At 57.8% G+C, this 20,338-nt stretch overlaps 1 protein-coding gene across 2 annotated transcripts in view; it reads left to right on the top strand.

The window, feature by feature from the left end:
* The window catches only part of ATN1 (atrophin 1), a 70,405-nt gene that overhangs the window by 15,362 nt on the left and 34,705 nt on the right, over positions 1-20,338 (top strand). For both annotated transcript variants that reach the window (XM_040361202.1, XM_040361201.1), the window contains exons 2-4: positions 14,940-15,112; positions 17,514-17,651; positions 18,020-18,130. In XM_040361202.1, coding sequence (XP_040217136.1) covers positions 15,086-15,112; positions 17,514-17,651; positions 18,020-18,130 — 276 coding nt within the window. In that variant the 5' untranslated portion in view covers positions 14,940-15,085. The remainder of the gene's footprint in view (positions 1-14,939; positions 15,113-17,513; positions 17,652-18,019; positions 18,131-20,338) is intronic.

The raw sequence follows: 20,338 nt of genomic DNA, 5'->3' as shown, positions 1-20,338 counted from the left end.
GGTGCCCGGTATTGAAGGGAGTGAAGTGCTCGGTATTGAAGGGGGGTGGTGCCCGGTATTGAAGGGGGGTTGGTGCCCGGTATTGAAGGGGGGTGGTGCCCGGTATTGAAGGGGGGTTGGTGCCCGGTATTGAAGGGGGGAGTGCTTGGTATTGGGGGGGGGGGAGTGCCTGGTATTGAAGGGGGGGAAGTGCCCAGTAATAAGGGGGGAAGTGCCCGGTATTGAAGGGGGGGTGCCCGGTATTGAAGGGGGGGTGCCCAGTATTGAAGGGGGGGAGTGCCAGGTATTGAAGGGGGGAGGTTGTGGGTGACGGTTGTAGACTCTCGGGGTGGGTGACGGTTGTAGATGCTCGGGGTGGATGACGGTTGTAGACAGGCAGTGTGGGTGACGGTTGTAGACGCTCGGTGTGGGTGACGGTTGTAGACGCTCGGGTTGGGTGACGGTTGTAGACGGGCGGTATGGGTGACAGTTGTAGACTCTCGGGGTGGGTGACGGTTGCAGACGCTCGGGGTGGGTGACGGTTGCAGACGCTCGGTGTGGGTGACGGTTGCAGACGCTCGGTGTGGGTGACGGTTGTAGACAGGCAGTGTGGGTGACGGTTGCAGACTCTCGGGCCCAGATTCACGTAGGGCGGCTTTACGTTGTGCGGGTGTAACCTATCTTATTTACGCTACGCCGCCGCAACTTAGAGAGGCAAGTGCTGTATTCACAAAGCACTTGCGTCCCAAGTTACGGCGGCGTAGCGTAAATCGGCCGGCGTAAGCGCGCATAATTCAAAGTAGGCAGGTTGTGGGCGTGTTGTATTTAAATTAAGCGTGACCCCATGTAGATGCATGGCCGAACGAACGGCGCATGCGCGCGCATGCTCAGTATCACGTCGTATTTACGCCCTAAGATACGCCGGCTCAATGCCTGTGACATGAAAGTAACCTACGCACAGCCCCATTCACGTACGACTTGCGTAAACGACGTAAAAAGATACGCTTGTTCCGACGTCCATACCTTGCATGGGCTGCGCCACCTAGAGACCAGCTTTATCTTTACGCCGGCGTATGTCTTATGTAAATGGCGTAATTAATTGTGACGGGCGTACGTACGTACGTTCGTGAATCGGCGTATCTTGCTTATTTACATATTCAACGCGGAAATCAACTGAAGCGCCACCTAGCGGCCAGCGTAAATATGCACCCCAAGATATGACGGCGTAGGAGACTTACACCGCTCTTATCTTGGCAGAATTAATGCGTAACTGCGTTGTAGGTGACTGTTGTAGACGGGCGGCGGTGTGGGTGATGGTTGTAGACGGGTGGCGGTTGTAGACAGGCGGTGGGGGTGTGGGTGACGGTTGTAGACGGGCGGCGGGGTGGGTGACGGTTGTAGACGGGCTGTGGTGTGAGTGAGGGTTGTAGACAGGCTGTGGTGTGAGTGACGGTTGTAGACGGGCGGCGGTGTGGGTGACGGTTGTAGACGTGCTGTGGTGTGAGTGACGGTTGTAGACGGGCGGTGGTGTGGGTGACGGTTGTAGACAGGCGGCGTTGTGGGTGACGGTTGTAGACGGGCGGCGGCGGTGAAGGTGATGGTTGTAGACGGGCGGCGGCGGTGAAGGTGATGGTTGTAGACCGGCAGTGGTTGTAGACGGGCAGCGGTGTGGGTGATGGTTGTAGACGGGCGGCGGTGTGGGTGATGGTTGTAGACGGGCGGCGGCGGTGTGTGTGACGGTTGTAGACGGGCGTTGTAGGTGATGGTTGTAGACGGGCGGCGGTGTGGGTGACGGTTGTAGACGCTCGGGGTGGGTGACGGTTGTAGACGGGCGGTGTAGGTGACGGTTGTAGACGGGCGGCGGTGTGGGTGACGGTTGTAAACGGGGGGCGGCGGTGTGGGTGACGGTTGTAGTCGGGCGGCGGTGTGGGTGATGGTTGTAGACGGGCGGCGGCGGTGTGTGTGACGGTTGTAGACGGGCGTTGTAGGTGATGGTTGTAGACGGGCGGCGGTGTGGGTGACGGTTGTAGACGCTCGGGGTGGGTGACGGTTGTAGACGGGCGGTGTAGGTGACGGTTGTAGACGGGCGGCGGTGTGGGTGACGGTTGTAAACGGGGGGCGGCGGTGTGGGTGACGGTTGTAGTCGGGCGGCGGTGTAGGTGACGGTTGTAGACGCTCGGGGTGGGTGACGGTTGTAGACGGGCGGTGTGGGTGACGGTTGTAGATGGGTGGCGGCGGTGTAGGTGACAGTTGTAGATGGGCGGCGGTGTAGGTGACGGTTGTAGATGGGCCGCGGTGTAGGTGACGGTTGTAGACAGGTGGCGGTGTAGGTGATGGTTGTAGACGGGCGGCGGTGTAGGTGACGGTTGTATTCGGGTGGCGGTGTAGGTGACGGTTGTAGTCGGGCGGCGGTGTGGGTGACGGTTGTAGACACTCGGGGTGGGTGACGGTTGTAGACGGGTGGCGGCGGTGTAGGTGACGGTTGTAGATGGGCGGTGTAGGTGACGGTTGTAGACGGGTGGCGGTGTAGGTGATGGTTGTAGTCGGGCGGCGGTGTGGGTGACGGTTGTAGACGGGCGGCGGTGTGGGTGACGGTTGTAGACGGGCGGCGGTGTGGGTGACGGTTGTAGTAGGGCGGCGGTGTGGGTGACAGTTGTAGACAGGCGGCAGTGTGGGTGACGGTTGTAGACGGGCGGCGGTGTGGGTGACGGTTGTAGTCGGGCGGCGGCGTTATGGGTGACGGTTGTAGACGGGCGGTGGGGGTGATGGTTGTAGTCGGGCGGCGGTGTGGGTGACGGTTGTAGTCGGGCGGCGGTGTGGGTGACGGTTGTAGTCGGGCGGCGGTGTGGGTGAGGGTTGTAGACGGGCGGTGGCGGTGTGGGTGACGGTTGTAAACGGGGGGGCGGCGGTGTGGGTGACGGTTGTAGTCGGGCGGCGGTGTGGGTGACGGTTGTAGTCGGGCGGCGGCGGTGTGGGTGAGGGTTGTAGATGGGTGGCGGCGGTGTGGGTGACGGTTGTAGACGGGCGGTGGGGGTGTGGGTGACAGTTGTAGTCGGGCGGCGGTGTGGGTGACGGTTGTAGACGGGCGGCGGTGTGGGTGACGGTTGTAGTCGGGCGGCGGTGTGGGTGACGGTTGTAGATGGGTGGCGGCGGTGTGGGTGACGGTTGTAGTCGGGCGGCGGTGTGGGTGACGGTTGTAGTCGGGCGGGTTGGAAGTGCCCAGTAATAAGGGGGGAAGTGCCCAGTATTGAAGGGGGGGTGCCCGGTATTGAAGGGGGGGTGCCCAGTATTGAAGGGGGGGAGTGCCAGGTATTGAAGGGGGGAGGTTGTGGGTGACGGTTGTAGACTCTCGGGGTGGGTGACGGTTGTAGACGCTCGGGGTGGGTGACGGTTGCAGACGCTCGGGGTGGGTGACGGTTGCAGACGCTCGGGGTGGGTGACGGTTGTAGACGGGCGGTGTGGGTGACGGTTGTAGATGCTCGGGGTGGATGACGGTTGTAGACAGGCAGTGTGGGTGACGGTTGTAGACAGGCAGTGTGGGTGACGGTTGTAGACGCTCGGTGTGGGTGACGGTTGTAGACGCTCGGGTTGGGTGACGGTTGTAGACGGGCGGTATGGGTGACAGTTGTAGACTCTCGGGGTGGGTGACGGTTGCAGACGCTCGGGGTGGGTGACGGTTGCAGACGCTCGGTGTGGGTGACGGTTGCAGACGCTCGGTGTGGGTGACGGTTGTAGACAGGCAGTGTGGGTGACGGTTGTAGATGCTCGGGGTGGGTGACGGTTGCAGACGCTCGGTGTGGGTGACGGTTGCAGACGCTCGGTGTGGGTGACGGTTGTAGACAGGCAGTGTGGGTGACGGTTGCAGACTCTCGGGCCCAGATTCACGTAGGGCGGCTTTACGTTGTGCGGGTGTAGCCTATCTTATTTACGCTACGCCGCCGCAACTTAGAGAGGCAAGTGCTGTATTCACAAAGCACTTGCGTCCCAAGTTACGGCGGCGTAGCGTAAATCGGCCGGCGTAAGCGCGCATAATTCAAAGTAGGCAGGTTGTGGGCGTGTTGTATTTAAATTAAGCTTGACCCCATGTAGATGCATGGCCGAACGAACGGCGCATGCGCGCGCATGCTCAGTATCACGTCGTATTTACGCCCTAAGATACGCCGGCTCAATGCCTGTGACATGAAAGTAACCTACGCACAGCCCCATTCACGTACGACTTGCGTAAACGACGTAAAAAGATACGCTTGTTCCGACGTCCATACCTTGCATGGGCTGCGCCACCTAGAGACCAGCTTTATCTTTACGCCGGCGTATGTCTTATGTAAATGGCGTAATTAATTGTGACGGGCGTACGTACGTTCGTGAATCGGCGTATCTTGCTTATTTACATATTCAACGCGGAAATCAACTGAAGCGCCACCTAGCGGCCAGCGTAAATATGCACCCCAAGATATGACGGCGTAGGAGACTTACACCGCTCTTATCTTGGCAGAATTAATGCGTAACTGCGTTGTAGGTGACTGTTGTAGACGGGCGGCGGTGTGGGTGATGGTTGTAGACGGGTGGCGGTTGTAGACAGGCGGTGGGGGTGTGGGTGACGGTTGTAGACGGGCGGCGGGGTGGGTGACGGGTGTAGACAGGTGGCGGTGTGAGTGGCGGTTGTAGACGGGCAGCGGGGTGGGTGACGGTTGTAGACGGGCTGTGGTGTGAGTGAGGGTTGTAGACAGGCTGTGGTGTGAGTGACGGTTGTAGACGGGCGGCGGTGTGGGTGACGGTTGTAGACGTGCTGTGGTGTGAGTGACGGTTGTAGACGGGCGGTGGTGTGGGTGACGGTTGTAGACAGGCGGCGTTGTGGGTGACGGTTGTAGACGGGCGGCGGCGGTGAAGGTGATGGTTGTAGACGGGCGGCGGCGGTGAAGGTGATGGTTGTAGACCGGCAGTGGTTGTAGACGGGCAGCGGTGTGGGTGATGGTTGTAGACGGGCGGCGGTGTGGGTGATGGTTGTAGACGGGCGGCGGCGGTGTGTGTGACGGTTGTAGACGGGCGTTGTAGGTGATGGTTGTAGACGGGCGGCGGTGTGGGTGACGGTTGTAGACGCTCGGGGTGGGTGACGGTTGTAGACGGGCGGTGTAGGTGACGGTTGTAGACGGGCGGCGGTGTGGGTGACGGTTGTAAACTGGGGGCGGCGGTGTGGGTGACGGTTGTAGTCGGGCGGCGGTGTGGGTGACGGTTGTAGACGCTCGGGGTGGGTGACGGTTGTAGACGGGCGGTGTGGGTGACGGTTGTAGATGGGTGGCGGCGGTGTAGGTGACAGTTGTAGATGGGCCGCGGTGTAGGTGACGGTTGTAGACAGGTGGCGGTGTAGGTGATGGTTGTAGACGGGCGGCGGTGTAGGTGACGGTTGTATTCGGGCGGCGGTGTAGGTGACGGTTGTAGTCGGGCGGCGGTGTGGGTGACGGTTGTAGACACTCGGGGTGGGTGACGGTTGTAGACGGGTGGCGGCGGTGTAGGTGACGGTTGTAGATGGGCGGTGTAGGTGACGGTTGTAGACGGGTGGCGGTGTAGGTGATGGTTGTAGTCGGGCGGCGGTGTGGGTGACGGTTGTAGACGGGCGGCGGTGTGGGTGACGGTTGTAGACGGGCGGCGGTGTGGGTGACGGTTGTAGTAGGGCGGCGGTGTGGGTGACAGTTGTAGACAGGCGGCAGTGTGGGTGACGGTTGTAGACGGGCGGCGGTGTGGGTGACGGTTGTAGTCGGGCGGCGGCGTTATGGGTGACGGTTGTAGACGGGCCGTGGGGGTGATTGTTGTAGTCGGGCGGCGGTGTGGGTGACGGTTGTAGTCGGGCGGCGGTGTGGGTGACGGTTGTAGTCGGGCGGCGGTGTGGGTGAGGGTTGTAGACGGGCGGTGGCGGTGTGGGTGACGGTTGTAAACGGGGGGGGCGGCGGTGTGGGTGACGGTTGTAGTCGGGCGGCGGTGTGGGTGACGGTTGTAGTCGGGCGGCGGCGGTGTGGGTGAGGGTTGTAGACGGGCGGTGGGGGTGTGGGTGACAGTTGTAGTCGGGCGGCGGTGTGGGTGACGGTTGTAGACGGGCGGCGGTGTGGGTGACGGTTGTAGTCGGGCGGCGGTGTGGGTGACGGTTGTAGTCGGGCGGCGGCGGCGGTGTGGGTGACGGTTGTAGTCGGGCGGTGGCGGTGTGGGTGACGGTTGTAGTCGGGCGGCGGTGTGGGCGACGGTTGTAGTCGGGCGGTGTGGGTGACGGTTGTAAACGGGGGGGGCGGCGGTGTGGGTGACGGTTGTAGTCGGGCGGCGGTGTGGGTGACGGTTGTAGTCGGGCGGCGGCGGTGTGGGTGACGGTTGTAGTCGGGCGGCGGTGTGGGTGACGGTTGTAGTCGGGCGGCGGTGTAGGTGACGGTTGTAGTCGGGCGGTGGCGGTGTGGGTGATGGTTGTAGTCGGGCGGCGGTGTAGGTGACGGTTGTAGTCGGGCGGCGGCGGTGTGGGTGACGGTTGTATTCGGGCGGCGGTGTGGGTGACGGTTGTAGTCTGGCGGCGGCGGTGTGGGTGTCGGTTGTAGACGGGCGGCGGTGTGGGTGACAGTTGTAGTCGGGCGGCGGCGGTGTGGGTGACGGTTGTAGTCGGGCGGCGGTGCAGGTGACGGTTGTAGACGGGCGGCGGTGTGGGTGACGGTTGTAGATGGGCGGCGGTGTGGGTGACGGTTGTAGTCGGGCGGCGGTGTGGGTGACGGTTGTAGTCGGGCGGCGGTGTAGGTGACGGTTGTAGTCGGGCGGCGGTGTGGGTGACGGTTGTAGTCGGGCGGCGGTGTGGGTAACGGTTGTAGTCGGGCGGCGGTGTGGGTAACGGTTGTAGTCGGGCGGCGGTGTGGGTGACGGTTGTAGTCGGGCGGCGGTGTGGGTAACGGTTGTAGTCGGGCGGCGGCGGTGTGGGTGAGGGTTGTAGATGGGTGGCGGCGGTGTGGGTGACGGTTGTAGACGGGCGGCGGTGTGGGTGACGGTTGTAGACGGGCGGCGGTGTGGGTGACGGTTGTAGTCTGGTGGCGGTGTGGGTGACGGTTGTAGATGGGTGGCGGCGGTGTGGGTGACGGTTGTAGTCGGGCGGCGGTGTGGGTGACGGTTGTAGTCGGGCGGCGGCGGTGTGGGTGACGGTTGTAGTCGGGCGGCGGCGGTGTGGGTGACGGTTGTAGTCGGGCGGCGGTGTGGGTGACGGTTGTAGTCGGGCGGTGTGGGTGACGGTTGTAAACGGGGGGGGCGGCGGTGTGGGTGACGGTTGTAGTCGGGCGGCGGTGTGGGTGACGGTTGTAGTCGGGCGGCGGCGGTGTGGGTGACGGTTGTAGTCGGGCGGCGGTGTGGGTGACGGTTGTAGTCGGGCGGCGGTGTAGGTGACGGTTGTAGTCGGGCGGCGGTGTGGGTGACGGTTGTAGTCGGGCGGCGGTGTAGGTGACGGTTGTAGTCGGGCGGCGGCGGTGTGGGTGACGGTTGTAGTCGGGCGGCGGTGTGAGTGACGGTTGTAGTCTGGCGGCGGCGGTGTGGGTGTCGGTTGTAGACGGGCGGCGGTGTGGGTGACGGTTGTAGTCTGGCGGCGGCGGTGTGGGTGTCGGTTGTAGACGGGCGGCGGTGTGGGTGACAGTTGTAGTCGGGCGGCGGTGTGGGTGACGGTTGTAGTCTGGCGGCGGCGGTGTGGGTGTCGGTTGTAGACGGGTGGCGGTGTGGGTGACGGTTGTAGTCGGGCGGCGGTGTAGGTGACGGTTGTAGTCGGGCGGCGGCGGTGTGGGTGACGGTTGTAGTCGGGCGGCGGTGTGGGTGACGGTTGTAGTCTGGCGGCGGCGGTGTGGGTGTCGGTTGTAGACGGGCGGCGGTGTGGGTGACGGTTGTAGTCGGGCGGCGGCGGTGTGGGTGACGGTTGTAGTCGGGCGGCGGTGCAGGTGACGGTTGTAGACGGGCGGCGGTGTGGGTGACGGTTGTAGATGGGCGGCGGTGTGGGTGACGGTTGTAGATGGGCGGCGGTGTGGGTGACGGTTGTAGTCGGGCGGCGGTGTGGGTGACGGTTGTAGTCGGGCGGCGGTGTAGGTGACGGTTGTAGTCGGGCGGCGGTGTGGGTGACGGTTGTAGTCGGGCGGCGGTGTGGGTAACGGTTGTAGTCGGGCGGCGGTGTGGGTAACGGTTGTAGTCGGGCGGCGGTGTGGGTGACGGTTGTAGTCGGGCGGCGGTGTGGGTAACGGTTGTAGTCGGGCGGCGGCGGTGTGGGTGAGGGTTGTAGATGGGTGGCGGCGGTGTGGGTGACGGTTGTAGACGGGCGGTGGGGGTGTGGGTGACAGTTGTAGTCGGGCGGCGGTGTGGGTGACGGTTGTAGACGGGCGGCGGTGTGGGTGACGGTTGTAGTCTGGCGGCGGTGTGGGTGACGGTTGTAGATGGGTGGCGGCGGTGTGGGTGACGGTTGTAGTCGGGCAGTGTGGGTGACTGTTGTAGTCGGGCGGCGGCGGTGTGGGTGACGGTTGTAGTCGGGCGGCGGTGTGGGTGACGGTTGTAGTCGGGCGGCGGTGTAGGTGACGGTTGTAGTCGGGCGGTGGCGGTGTGGGTGACGGTTGTAGTCGGGCGGCGGTGTAGGTGACGGTTGTAGTCGGGCGGCGGCGGTGTGGGTGACGGTTGTAGTCGGGCGGCGGTGTGGGTGACGGTTGTAGTCTGGCGGCGGCGGTGTGGGTGTCGGTTGTAGACGGGCGGCGGTGTGGGTGACAGTTGTAGTCGGGCGGCGGCGGTGTGGGTGACGGTTGTAGTCGGGCGGCGGTGCAGGTGACGGTTGTAGACGGGCGGCGGTGTGGGTGACGGTTGTAGATGGGCGGCGGTGTGGGTGACGGTTGTAGTCGGGCGGCGGTGTGGGTGACGGTTGTAGTCGGGCAGCGGTGTAGGTGACGGTTGTAGTCGGGCGGCGGTGTGGGTGACGGTTGTAGTCGGGCGGCGGTGTGGGTGACGGTTGTAGTCGGGCGGCGGTGTGGGTAACGGTTGTAGTCGGGCGGCGGTGTGGGTGACGGTTGTAGTCGGGCGGCGGTGTGGGTGACGGTTGTAGTCGGGCGGCGGTGTGGGTAACGGTTGTAGTCGGGCGGCGGTGTGGGTGACGGTTGTAGTCGGGCGGCGGTGTGGGTGACGGTTGTAGTCGGGCAGCGGTGTGGGTGATGGTTGCAGTCGGGCGGCGGTGTGGGTGACGGTTGCAGTTGGGCGGCGGCGGTGTGGGTGACGGTTGTAGTCGGGCGGCGGTGTAGGTGACGGTTGTAGTCGGGCGGCGGTGTAGGTGACGGTTGTAGTCGGGCGGCGGTGTAGGTGACGGTTGTAGTCGGGCGGCGGCGGTGTGGGTGACGGTTGTAGACGGGCGGCGGCGGTGACGGTTGTAAACGGGGGGGCGGCGGTGTGGGTGACGGTTGTAGTCGGGCGGCGGTGTGGGTGACGGTTGTAGTCAGGCGGCGGCGGTGTGGGTGTCGGTTGTAGACGGGCGGCGGTGTGGGTGACAGTTGTAGTCGGGCGGCGGTGTGGGTGACGGTTGTAGTCGGGCGGCGGTGTGGGTAACGGTTGTAGTCGGGCGGCGGCGGTGTGGGTGAGGGTTGTAGATGGGTGGCGGCGGTGTGGGTGACGGTTGTAGACGGGCGGTGGGGGTGTGGGTGACAGTTGTAGTCGGGCGGCGGTGTGGGTGACGGTTGTAGACGGGCGGCGGTGTGGGTGACGGTTGTAGTCTGGCGGCGGTGTGGGTGACGGTTGTAGATGGGTGGCGGCGGTGTGGGTGACGGTTGTAGTCGGGCAGTGTGGGTGACTGTTGTAGTCGGGCGGCGGCGGTGTGGGTGACGGTTGTAGTCGGGCGGCGGTGTGGGTGACGGTTGTAGTCGGGCGGCGGTGTAGGTGACGGTTGTAGTCGGGCGGTGGCGGTGTGGGTGACGGTTGTAGTCGGGCGGCGGTGTAGGTGACGGTTGTAGTCGGGCGGCGGCGGTGTGGGTGACGGTTGTAGTCGGGCGGCGGTGTGGGTGACGGTTGTAGTCTGGCGGCGGCGGTGTGGGTGTCGGTTGTAGACGGGCGGCGGTGTGGGTGACGGTTGTAGTCGGGCGGCGGCGGTGTGGGTGACGGTTGTAGTCGGGCGGCGGTGCAGGTGACGGTTGTAGACGGGCGGCGGTGTGGGTGACGGTTGTAGATGGGCGGCGGTGTGGGTGACGGTTGTAGTCGGGCGGCGGTGTGGGTGACGGTTGTAGTCGGGCAGCGGTGTAGGTGACGGTTGTAGTCGGGCGGCGGTGTGGGTGACGGTTGTAGTCGGGCGGCGGTGTGGGTAACGGTTGTAGTCGGGCGGCGGTGTGGGTAACGGTTGTAGTCGGGCGGCGGTGTGGGTGACGGTTGTAGTCGGGCGGCGGTGTGGGTGACGGTTGTAGTCGGGCGGCGGTGTGGGTAACGGTTGTAGTCGGGCGGCGGTGTGGGTGACGGTTGTAGTCGGGCGGCGGTGTGGGTGACGGTTGTAGTCGGGCAGCGGTGTGGGTGATGGTTGCAGTCGGGCGGCGGTGTGGGTGACGGTTGCAGTTGGGCGGCGGCGGTGTGGGTGACGGTTGTAGTCGGGCGGCGGTGTAGGTGACGGTTGTAGTCGGGCGGCGGTGTAGGTGACGGTTGTAGTCGGGCGGCGGTGTAGGTGACGGTTGTAGTCGGGCGGCGGCGGTGTGGGTGACGGTTGTAGACGGGCGGCGGCGGTGACGGTTGTAAACGGGGGGGGCGGCGGTGTGGGTGACGGTTGTAGTCGGGCGGCGGTGTGGGTGACGGTTGTAGATGGGCGGCGGTGTGGGTGACGGTTGTAGTCGGGCGGCGGTGTAGGTGACGGTTGTAGTCAGGCGGCGGCGGTGTGGGTGACGGTTGTAGTCGGGCGGCGGCCGTGTGGGTGACGGTTGTAGATTTACTCGGCAGGCGACAATAAACACGAAAGACTTCACTGAGGGATTTTATGGCGACAATAAAACCAGAAACAGACATTTCTGGAGCCGTAAAACGGAATCGCGCCATAAAACGCGGCTGTAAAAACGAAACGACGTTTGTAGAGACGCTTGCGGTGTCGCTCGTTCTGCTCTGCAGAGGGCGCTGTGCACATTCTTGGTTTGGGGGTGGAGGGGGGTGAGCGCTGTTTTATGACCGGCGCGTTATCTCTCAGCGCCAACCATTCCTGTTATCCGGGGGGGGGGGGGGGGGAACCATGGAGATCCCAGATATGGTGTGTGCGCCCCCCGGAGGATCATGGGGGGAGGGGGGGGCATTGCATTAGAAGTCAGAACCCCGTTACACCGGATTGGTTGCGCTATCTTTCGGATAATCCCATTATAATTTCCCTCGCTCCTCGCTATGCGAATTGCAGAAACGCACTGCAGTCCCAGTACAATGGTTTCCTATGGATCTGGCTCACATCGGTGCGTTTTGAGCCGGATGCGATTTTTAGGGTCGGGGACTTTTTTTTATTCCGCAGCCAGGTTGCGTTTTGTGTGACTTCAGGGGACCCGCCCCAAAAACGTATGACGGTTCTGTTCATGGCAACTCTGATGCGACTTTTCATTCTCTGGCACTCAAGCGGCATCAAAGTCATGCAAGGAACCTGTATGCGCCCCGAGTCGCATGTTAGAATTAAATATTATGATCACCCTAAGAGCCGCTTCACGCTGACAGCGCGGCCGCGTTAGCGGTAAAGTGCGCCCGTGAAGCGCTGCTGCCGAATCGCTTTGCAGGCGCTTCGGCAGCGGTGTCCAATCATTTGAATGGGCAGGGGTGGTGGAGGAGCCGGTGTACACACCCCTCCTCCACCGCGCCAAAGATGCTGCTTGAGGGACTTTTTCTAACATCCTGCCAGCACAGCGCCCCCGCTACTCACCTTGGCTACTCACCTGGGCTACTCCAGCATGGGCTACTGCAACACTGATGGGCACTCATGAGGTGGAACTGATGGGCACCAATAGGAAGCACTAATAGCCTGCACTGATGGGCACTGACGAGGCGGCACTGATATGAGGCACTGATAGGTGGCCCTGAAGGGATCGCGCACTGATGGGCATTAATAGGCAGCACTGGTAGGTGACACTGATGGGCACTGATAGACAGCACTGAAGGGCAGCACTTCTGGGCACTGATATGCAGCACTTATGGGTATTAATTATGCACTCAATGGTGACACTGATGGGCACCAATAGGCAGCACTAATAGCCTGCACTGATGGGCACTGACGAGGCGGCATTGATAGGCTGCACTGATATGCAGCACTGATGGGCACTGATAGGTGGCACTGAAGGGCAACACTGATGGGCATTAATAGGCAGCACTGATAGACAGCATTCAAGGGCAGTACTGATGGGCACTGATAGGCACTCATAGGTGGCACTGATGGGCAGCACCGAAGGGCAGCACTGATGGGTAATTATAGGTGGCACTAATAGGCAGCACTGTTGGGGCTGCACTGATAATTTGGACACTGATGAAACAGCGATCACAGAGCTCGCCGGCCTGCACACCGCGGCGGGCACGATTACAGGAGGACGTCATATGACGTCATAAGTCCGAATCGGACGTGGAAAGCTGTGTACACGCGATACGAAAATCACATTTTTTTTCTTTCCAATTTTCTCATAGTGCGTACCCAGGATGTCAGATCTCGTATATAGACCCTCTGGTGGGGGGAGGGGAAGGGGGCGGGGCGCATGTCCGCGTCTGGGCAAGTGGATAAAAGGCGCGGGAACCCTGGCGATTCTCTGTACGGTTACTTTGTATCTCATGCTGTCATCCAATATTGCCTTAGAACGCCAATGCTGCTCCTCGCTCCAGCTTACAGAGGGAAGAGCCGGGGGGGGGGCAGTTGCTTCTCCTCCCGGCCGAAACAGGAAGTGGATCCTGAGACCCGATTGGCCGGGAGTCCTAAGCTCACTGACCATTCGGGCCTCAGGACCTTCTTCCTGATTGGCCAGGAGGAGAAGCAGCAAGACACTAGCAAATATTCATTTGCCAATGTCACACAACTGGGTGGGCTCGGGGCGCAGTGCTCTGTGCCCGAGCCCACCCTTTTCTGAAGGCCAATTAGAGCCTCAGGCTCCAATCATGTGCTTCAAAAAAAAAAAAAAAACATTTAAATCCATGCGTCCGGCGCCCTGCATGTAGATTAGGGTCCGGGCGCATGGATTAGTGGGCAGCGCCCCTGCGCTCCCCAATGAACAGGCCACTACTTCTTCCATCGTCCAATCATGTGCAAGCAAAAATAGAAAGCCCAGCGCTGGAAGCAGCAAGGAGAAGAGGAGAGAGCCAGGAGGGGGTGCGGGCTGTGCTCTCTCTCCCCCTCCTCCTCATAAGCTCACAGCCCAGCACTGGAAGCAGCAAGGAGAGGAGAAGAGAGCCGGGAGGGGGTGCGGGCTGTGCTCTCTCTCCTCCTCCTCCTTATAAGCTCACAGCCCAGCGCTGGAAGCAGCAAAGAGGAGAGAGCCGGGAGGGGTGCGGGCTGTGCTCTCTCTCCTCCTCCTCCTCATAAGATCACAGCCCAGCGCTGGAAGCAGCAAGGAGAAGAGGAGAGAGCCGGGAGGGGGTGCGGGCTGTGCTCTCTCTCCCCCTCCTCCTCATAATCTCACAGCCCAGCGCTGGAAGCAGCAAGGAGAAGAGGAGAGAGCCGGGAGGGGTGCGGGCTGTGCTCTCTCTCCTCCTCATAAGCTCACAGCCCAGTGCTGGAAGCAGCAAGGAGAAGAGGAGAGAGCCGGGAGGGGTGCGGGCTGTGCTCTCTCTCCTCCTCATAAGCTCACAGCCCAGTGCTGGAAGCAGCAAGGAGAAGAGGAGAGAGCCGGGAGGGGTGCGGGCTGTGCTCTCTCTCCTCCTCCTCCTTATAAGCTCACAACCCAGCGCTGGAAGCAGCAAGGAGAGGAGGAGAGAGCCGGGAGGGGTGCAGGCTGTGCTCTCTCCCCCTCCTCCTCCTCATAAGCTCACAGCCCAGCGCTGGAAGCAGCAAGGAGAAGAGGAGAGAGCCGGGATGAGGTGCAGGCTGTGCTCTCTCCCCCTCCTCCTCCTCATAAGCTCACAACCCAGCGCTGGAAGCAGCAGGGAGAAGAGGGGAGAGCCGGGAGGGGGTGCGGGCTGTGCTCTCTCTCCCCCTCCTCCTCATAAGCTCACAGCCCAGCGCTGGAAGCAGCAAGGAGAAGAGGAGAGAGCCGGGAGGGGTGCGGGCTGTGCTCTCTCTCCCCCTCCTCCTTATAAGCTCACAGCCCAGCGCTGGAAGCAGCAAGGAGAGGAGGAGAGAGCCGGGAGGAGGCGCAGGCTGTGCTCTCTCTCCCCCTCCTCCTCATAAGCTCACAGCCCAGCGCTGGAAGCAGCAAGGAGAAGAGGAGAGAGCCGGGAGGGGTGCGGGCTGTGCTCTCTCTCCCCCTCCTCCTTATAAGCTCACAGCCCAGCGCTGGAAGCAGCAAGGAGAGGAGGAGAGAGCCGGGAGGAGGCGCAGGCTGTGCTCTCTCTCCCCTCCAAATGTTACTTTGGAACGAAACGAACCGCACATGTCTACTCCTGTCAGCCTTATAGTAGAAGGAACCTGTGGCGCCCCATCCCTACAATACACACTGCGCCCGGGGCAGCCACCCCTTCTGCCCAGCCCTGCTGCTGAAGCGTGTTATTGGCGGGATCACCGGGTCAAAATAAAGTTAAAAATAAAAAAAAACTGAAAAGAAAACAAATGCAGCCGCCGCATCTCAGGACCAATAATGAATGAGATGCGTTATATTTCAGTTTTTTGGGGATTTTAGATACTCTTATAGTAAGGACCTCTCTGTGCTGTGTGGCAGAGCTGTGTAAATCTCAGGACTGGATGGACAGAAATACCGAATCCTATGGCCCCTCCCCTTTTATATGTATTTTTTTATTATTCTTTTCTAGAGATTTGAACCGAATAATTGCCCTGAAAATAAAATCTGTTTTCTTTCTCTTCTCAGGTAGGTCTTACCTGACCGGATATTGGTCCCCTCCCCCCCCCCCCCCCTTCCGTCCATCACAGCCTGGCCGGTGTGGGGCGCGGGTCTGTGGGGCAGTTTACGTTGTCTGATCCCGTCGAAGAAATGGGGCCCCTCCACCCTACAATATGAAAACCCGACAGAACAAAGACTCGGTGAGTCCGCCCCTCCCCCGTTCTCCCGCCATATCTTCCATTAGACACGTGAACATTTGGAAATTCAGGCCCAGATTCTCGTAGGGCGGCGTAAATGTAAGCGGGCGTGGAGTATCGTAGTTACGCTACGCCGCCGCAACTTAGAGAGGCAAGTGCTGTATTCACAAAGCACTTGCGTCCAAAGTTACGGCGGCGTAGCGTAAATGTGCCGGTGCGCCTAAATCAAATGTGAGGAACAGGGGGGCGTGTTTTATGTAAACTAAGCATGACCCCACGTAAATTACGCTTTTTTCGAACAGCGCATGCTCAGTATCACGTCGAATTTTCAAATTAAATTACGCCCGCTCAATGATTAGTCGACGTGAACGTAACTTACGTCCAGCCCCCATTCACGGACGACTTGCACAAACGACGTAAAATACGACGCTGTTCGTACGTTTCCGACGTCCATACCTAACCCCTGCTTTATGAGGGGTAACTTTACGCCGGCGTATGTCTTACGTAAACGACGTATCTTGCTACGCCGGGCGCACGTACGTTTGTGAATCTAGCTAATTAGCATATTCGACGCGGAAATATACGGAAGCGCCACCTAGCGGCCAGCGGAAATATTGCACCCCAAGATACGACGGCGTAGGAGACTTACGCCGCTCGTATCTAGGCAACTGTGAGGCGTATCTGATTCTATGAATCAGGCGCCGAGTTGCGACGGGCCGCACTCAGAGTTACGCCGGCATATCTGGAGACACGCCGGCGTAACTCCTTTGAGAATCCGGGCCTCAATATATAGAAAATCCAAAAAATATGGAAATTCGAAGATTCAGAAATTCAAAAATCCATAAATTTGAAAATACGAAAATTAAAAATAATAACTAACTATAATATTAATGTAACTATTAAATTATAAGTATTTTAATTTCCTTTCAAATTTGACTGTTAGTAAACACGACTTTATCCGAAGTTACGAATTATCCGAAATAACGAATGCCGCATCTAAACAAATGGAACAGAACTAATTATAATAATAAAACGTTTTTATTATTAATATTGTTATTTATTGTTATTAATTTGTTCCGTTCCATTCGTTTAGATGTGCTTTTCGTTATTTCGGATAATTCGTATTCGTTACTTTCTCTAAAAGCCAAATTTTAAAGGAAATTCCAATACCTCTAATCTAATAGTCAGGAATAGTTATGTTATTATTAGTTAGTATTTCAGATTTTCAAATTTTCATTCTTTTGAATTTTCCTTCTTTTTTTCTTTCTTTAGTTTCCGTACGTTCGAATTTTGAATTGAACATTTTTCTAATAATTTAAAAATTTTCGAATATTCAAATTTTTTAATTTTAAAATAATTTGAATTTATGCAGACAGTTCCTGAAACCCTTTGGATCTGCTTGAAATTAATGTAATTGTGACGTAACAAAGTATAAACGCCGCCGTCCAGCTAACCGCCATTTCTTCCCGTCTCTCTCTCTTTTTCTCTCTCTCTCTCGCACTCTCTCTCTCGTTCTCTCTCTCTCTTTCTTTCTGTCTGTCTCTCTCTCTTTATCTCTCTCTCTCTCTCTCTCTGTGTCTCTCTCTCTGTCTCTCTCTCTTTCTCTCTTTATCTCTCTCTTGATCTCTCTCTCTCTCTCTCTCTCTCTCTCTCTCTCTCTTTCTCTCCCTTTCTTTTTCTCTTTCTTTCTCTCTCTTTCTTTCTCTCTCTCTCTATGTCTCTCTCTCTCTCTCTCTTCTCTCTCTCTTTTTTTTTTCTCTTCTCTCTCTCTCTTTCTCTCTCTTCTCTCTTTCTTTTCTCTCTCTCTCTGTGTCTCTCTCTCTCTTCTCTCTCTCTTTCTTTCTTTCTCTCTCTTACTTTCTCTCTCTTTGTGTCTCTCTTTCTCTCTCTTTCTTTCTTTCTCTCTCTTTCTCTCTCTCGATCTCTCTCTCGCTCTCTTTCTCTTTCTCTCTCTCTCCTTCTCTCTCTCTCTGTCTCTCTCTCTTTCTATCTGTCTCTCTCTTTCTCTCACTCTCTCTCTTGATCTCTCTCTCTCTCTTTTGATCTCTCTCTCTCTCTTTCTTTCTGTCTCTCTCTCTCTTTCTCTCTCTCGATCTCTCTCTCGCTCTCTTTCTCTTTCTCTCTCTCCTTCTCTCTGTCTCTCTCTCTTTATATCTGTCTCTCTCTCTCTCTTTCTCTCACTCTCTCTCTCTCTCTCTCTCTCTCTTGATCTCTCTCTCTCTCTCTCTCCTTCTCTCTCTCTCTCTCTCTCTCTCTCTCTGTCGCTCTCTCTCTTTCTCTCTCTCTCTCTCTGTGTGTCTCCCGCTCTCTCTCTCTCTCTCTGTATCTCCCCTTCTCTCTCTCTCTCTCTCTTTCTTTCTTTCTTTCTCTCTTTCTTTCTCTATCTCTCTCTCTCGGTGTGAAGATGTCGATGAGGAGCGGAAGGAAAAAGGAGAGCGTGGGCCCACGGGAGGAACGGAGAGCGCGGGGGAGGGCGTCCCCGGGGGCCATCAGCACATCCAGCAGTGACAGCAAATGTGAGAAGGGCCGGCCACCTGCCAAGGTGAGAAAGACGAATGAAGGGCCTCATTCAATGGTCAGCCTGTCGCCCCTAGCAACCAGAGCATTCATTTCACCCAGGAACCAGCATCATTAGAAGAGGGGGGATCTGGTTGCTATGGGTGATGTAGACAGTTCCTGTACCTTTTGGATCCAGTTGCTATGTGAATGAGGCCTAAGGTGATGAGTAATAAGGGAACAGGATTCCATCTTGTACTAGCTTTGCATCCATAAAATGAGATCTGGTTGCCATGGGTTACGGCATTTTAACATCAGTATTGATCTACGCGTTTCCTTGTCGGATACGGAGAGAAAGAAGGGCGGGGCTATGGAAATTCCACACGTAATCTTCTCCTTTTTCCCTCCATACAGAAGGGCCGCATGGACGACTCCGTCCCGAAGAGCAGCAAACGGGAAAGAGTAAAAGATTCCTCCGAGAGTGAAGGGGAAACGGGGAAAACCCAGAAGAAAGCCAAGATGGAGGTGAGAGACGCCACCGTCACCAACATTCTCACCTGTGGTTCGGAACCCTGGGCCCGTCCTGTACTAATAGGGTCGTCTCACCCCAATTTCAGCTTCCAATGCTCATCCTGGTTGCTATGGGTGATATAGACATTTCCAAAAGCTTTTGGATCTGGTTGCTATGGGTGACGCAGACGGTTCCTGAAGCTTTTGGATCTGGTTGCTATGGGCGATGCGAAAAATTCCTGAAGCTTTTGGATCTGGTTGCTATGGGAGACGCAGGTGGTTCTTGAAGTGTTTGGATCTAGTTACTATAGGTGACGCAGACCTTTCCAAAGCTTTTTGACCTGGTTGCTATGGGAGACAAAGATGGTTCCAGAAGCTTTTGGATCTGTTTGCTATGGACGATGCAGAGGGTTCCTAAAGCTTTTGGATCTGGTTGCTATGGACGATTCAGAGGGTTCCTAAACCTTGTGAATCTGGTTGCTATGGACGATGCAGAGGTTCCCTGAAACGTTTGGATCTGGAAGCTCCTTCCAATGACTACCACTTAATGGGGCCCTTCTTTCAATGACTACCACTGTATGGGGCCCTTCTTCCAATGACTACCAGTGTAATGGGGCCCTTCTTCCAATGACTACCACTGTATGGGGCCCTTCTTCCAATGACTACCACTGTATGGGGCCCTTCTTCCAATGACTACCACTGTATGGGGCCCTTCTTCCAATGACTACCACTGTATGGGGCTCTTCTTCCAATGACTACCACTGTATGGGGCCCTTCTTCCAATGACTACCACTGTAATGGGGCCCTTCTTCCAATGACTACCACTGTATGGGGCTCTTCTTCCAATGACTACCACTATATGGGGCCCTTCTTCCAATGACTACCACTGTATGGGTCCTTCTTCCAATGACTACCACTGTAATGGGGCCCTTCTTCCAATGACTACCACTGTATGGGTCCTTCTTCCAATGACTACCACTGTATGGGGCCCTTCTTCCAATGACTACCAGTGTAATGGGGCCCTTCTTCCAATGACCACCAGTGTAATGGGGCCCTTCTTCCAATGACCACCAGTGTAATGGGGCCCTTTTTCCAATGACTACCAGTGTAATGGGGCCTTCTTCCTATGACCTACCACTGTATGGGGCCCTTCTTCCAATGACTACCACTGTGAGGGGCCCTTCTTCCAATGACTACCACTGTAAGGGGCCCTTCTTCCAATGACTACCAGTGGAATGGGATCCTTCTTCCAATGACTACCACTGTAATGGGGCCCTTCTTCTAATGACTACCATTGTATGGGGCCTTTCTTCCAATGACTACCACTGTAATGGGGCCCTTCTTCCAATGACTACCACTGTAATGGGGCCCTTCTTCCAATGACTACCACTGTAATGGGGCCCTTCTTCCAATGACTACCACTGTAATGGGGCCCTTCTTCCAATGACTACCACTGTATGGGGCCCTTCTTCCAATGACTACCACTGTATGGGGCCCTTCTTCCAATGACTACCACTGTATGGGGCCCTTCTTCCAATGACTACCATTGTAAGGGGCCCTTCTTCCAATGACTTCCACTGTATGGGTCCTTCTTCCAATGACTACCACTGTAATGGGGCCCTTCTTCTAATGACTACCACTGTATGGGGCCTTTCTTCCAATGACTACCACTGTAAGCGGCCCTTCTTCCAATGACTACCAGTGTATGGGGCCCTTCTTCCAATGACTACCAGTGTAATGGGGCCTTCTTCCAATGACTACCACTGTATGGTGCCCTTCTTCCAATGACTACCACTGTATAGGGCCCTTCTTCCAATGACTACCAGTATAAGGGGTCCTTCGTCCAATGACTACCACTGTATGGGGCCCTTCTTCCAATGACTACCACTGTATGGGGCCCTTCTTCCAATGACTACCACTGTATGGGGCTCTTCTTCCAATGACTACCACTGTATGGGGCCCTTCTTCCAATGACTACCACTGTAAGGGGCCCTTCTTCCAATGACTTCCACTGTATGGGGCCTTTCTTCCAATGACTACCATTGTAAGGGGCCCTTCTTCCAATGACTTCCACTGTATGGGTCCTTCTTCCAATGACTACCACTGTATGGGGCCCTTCTTCCAATGACTACCACTGTATGGGGCTCTTCTTCCAATGACTACCACTATATGGGGCCCTTCTTCCAATGACTACCACTGTATGGGGCTCTTCTTCCAATGACT

Source organism: Rana temporaria, chromosome 8, assembly GCF_905171775.1.
Source record: "Rana temporaria chromosome 8, aRanTem1.1, whole genome shotgun sequence".
Lineage (NCBI taxonomy): Eukaryota > Metazoa > Chordata > Amphibia > Anura > Ranidae > Rana > Rana temporaria.
This window is presented reverse-complemented; position numbering and strand designations above follow the sequence as displayed.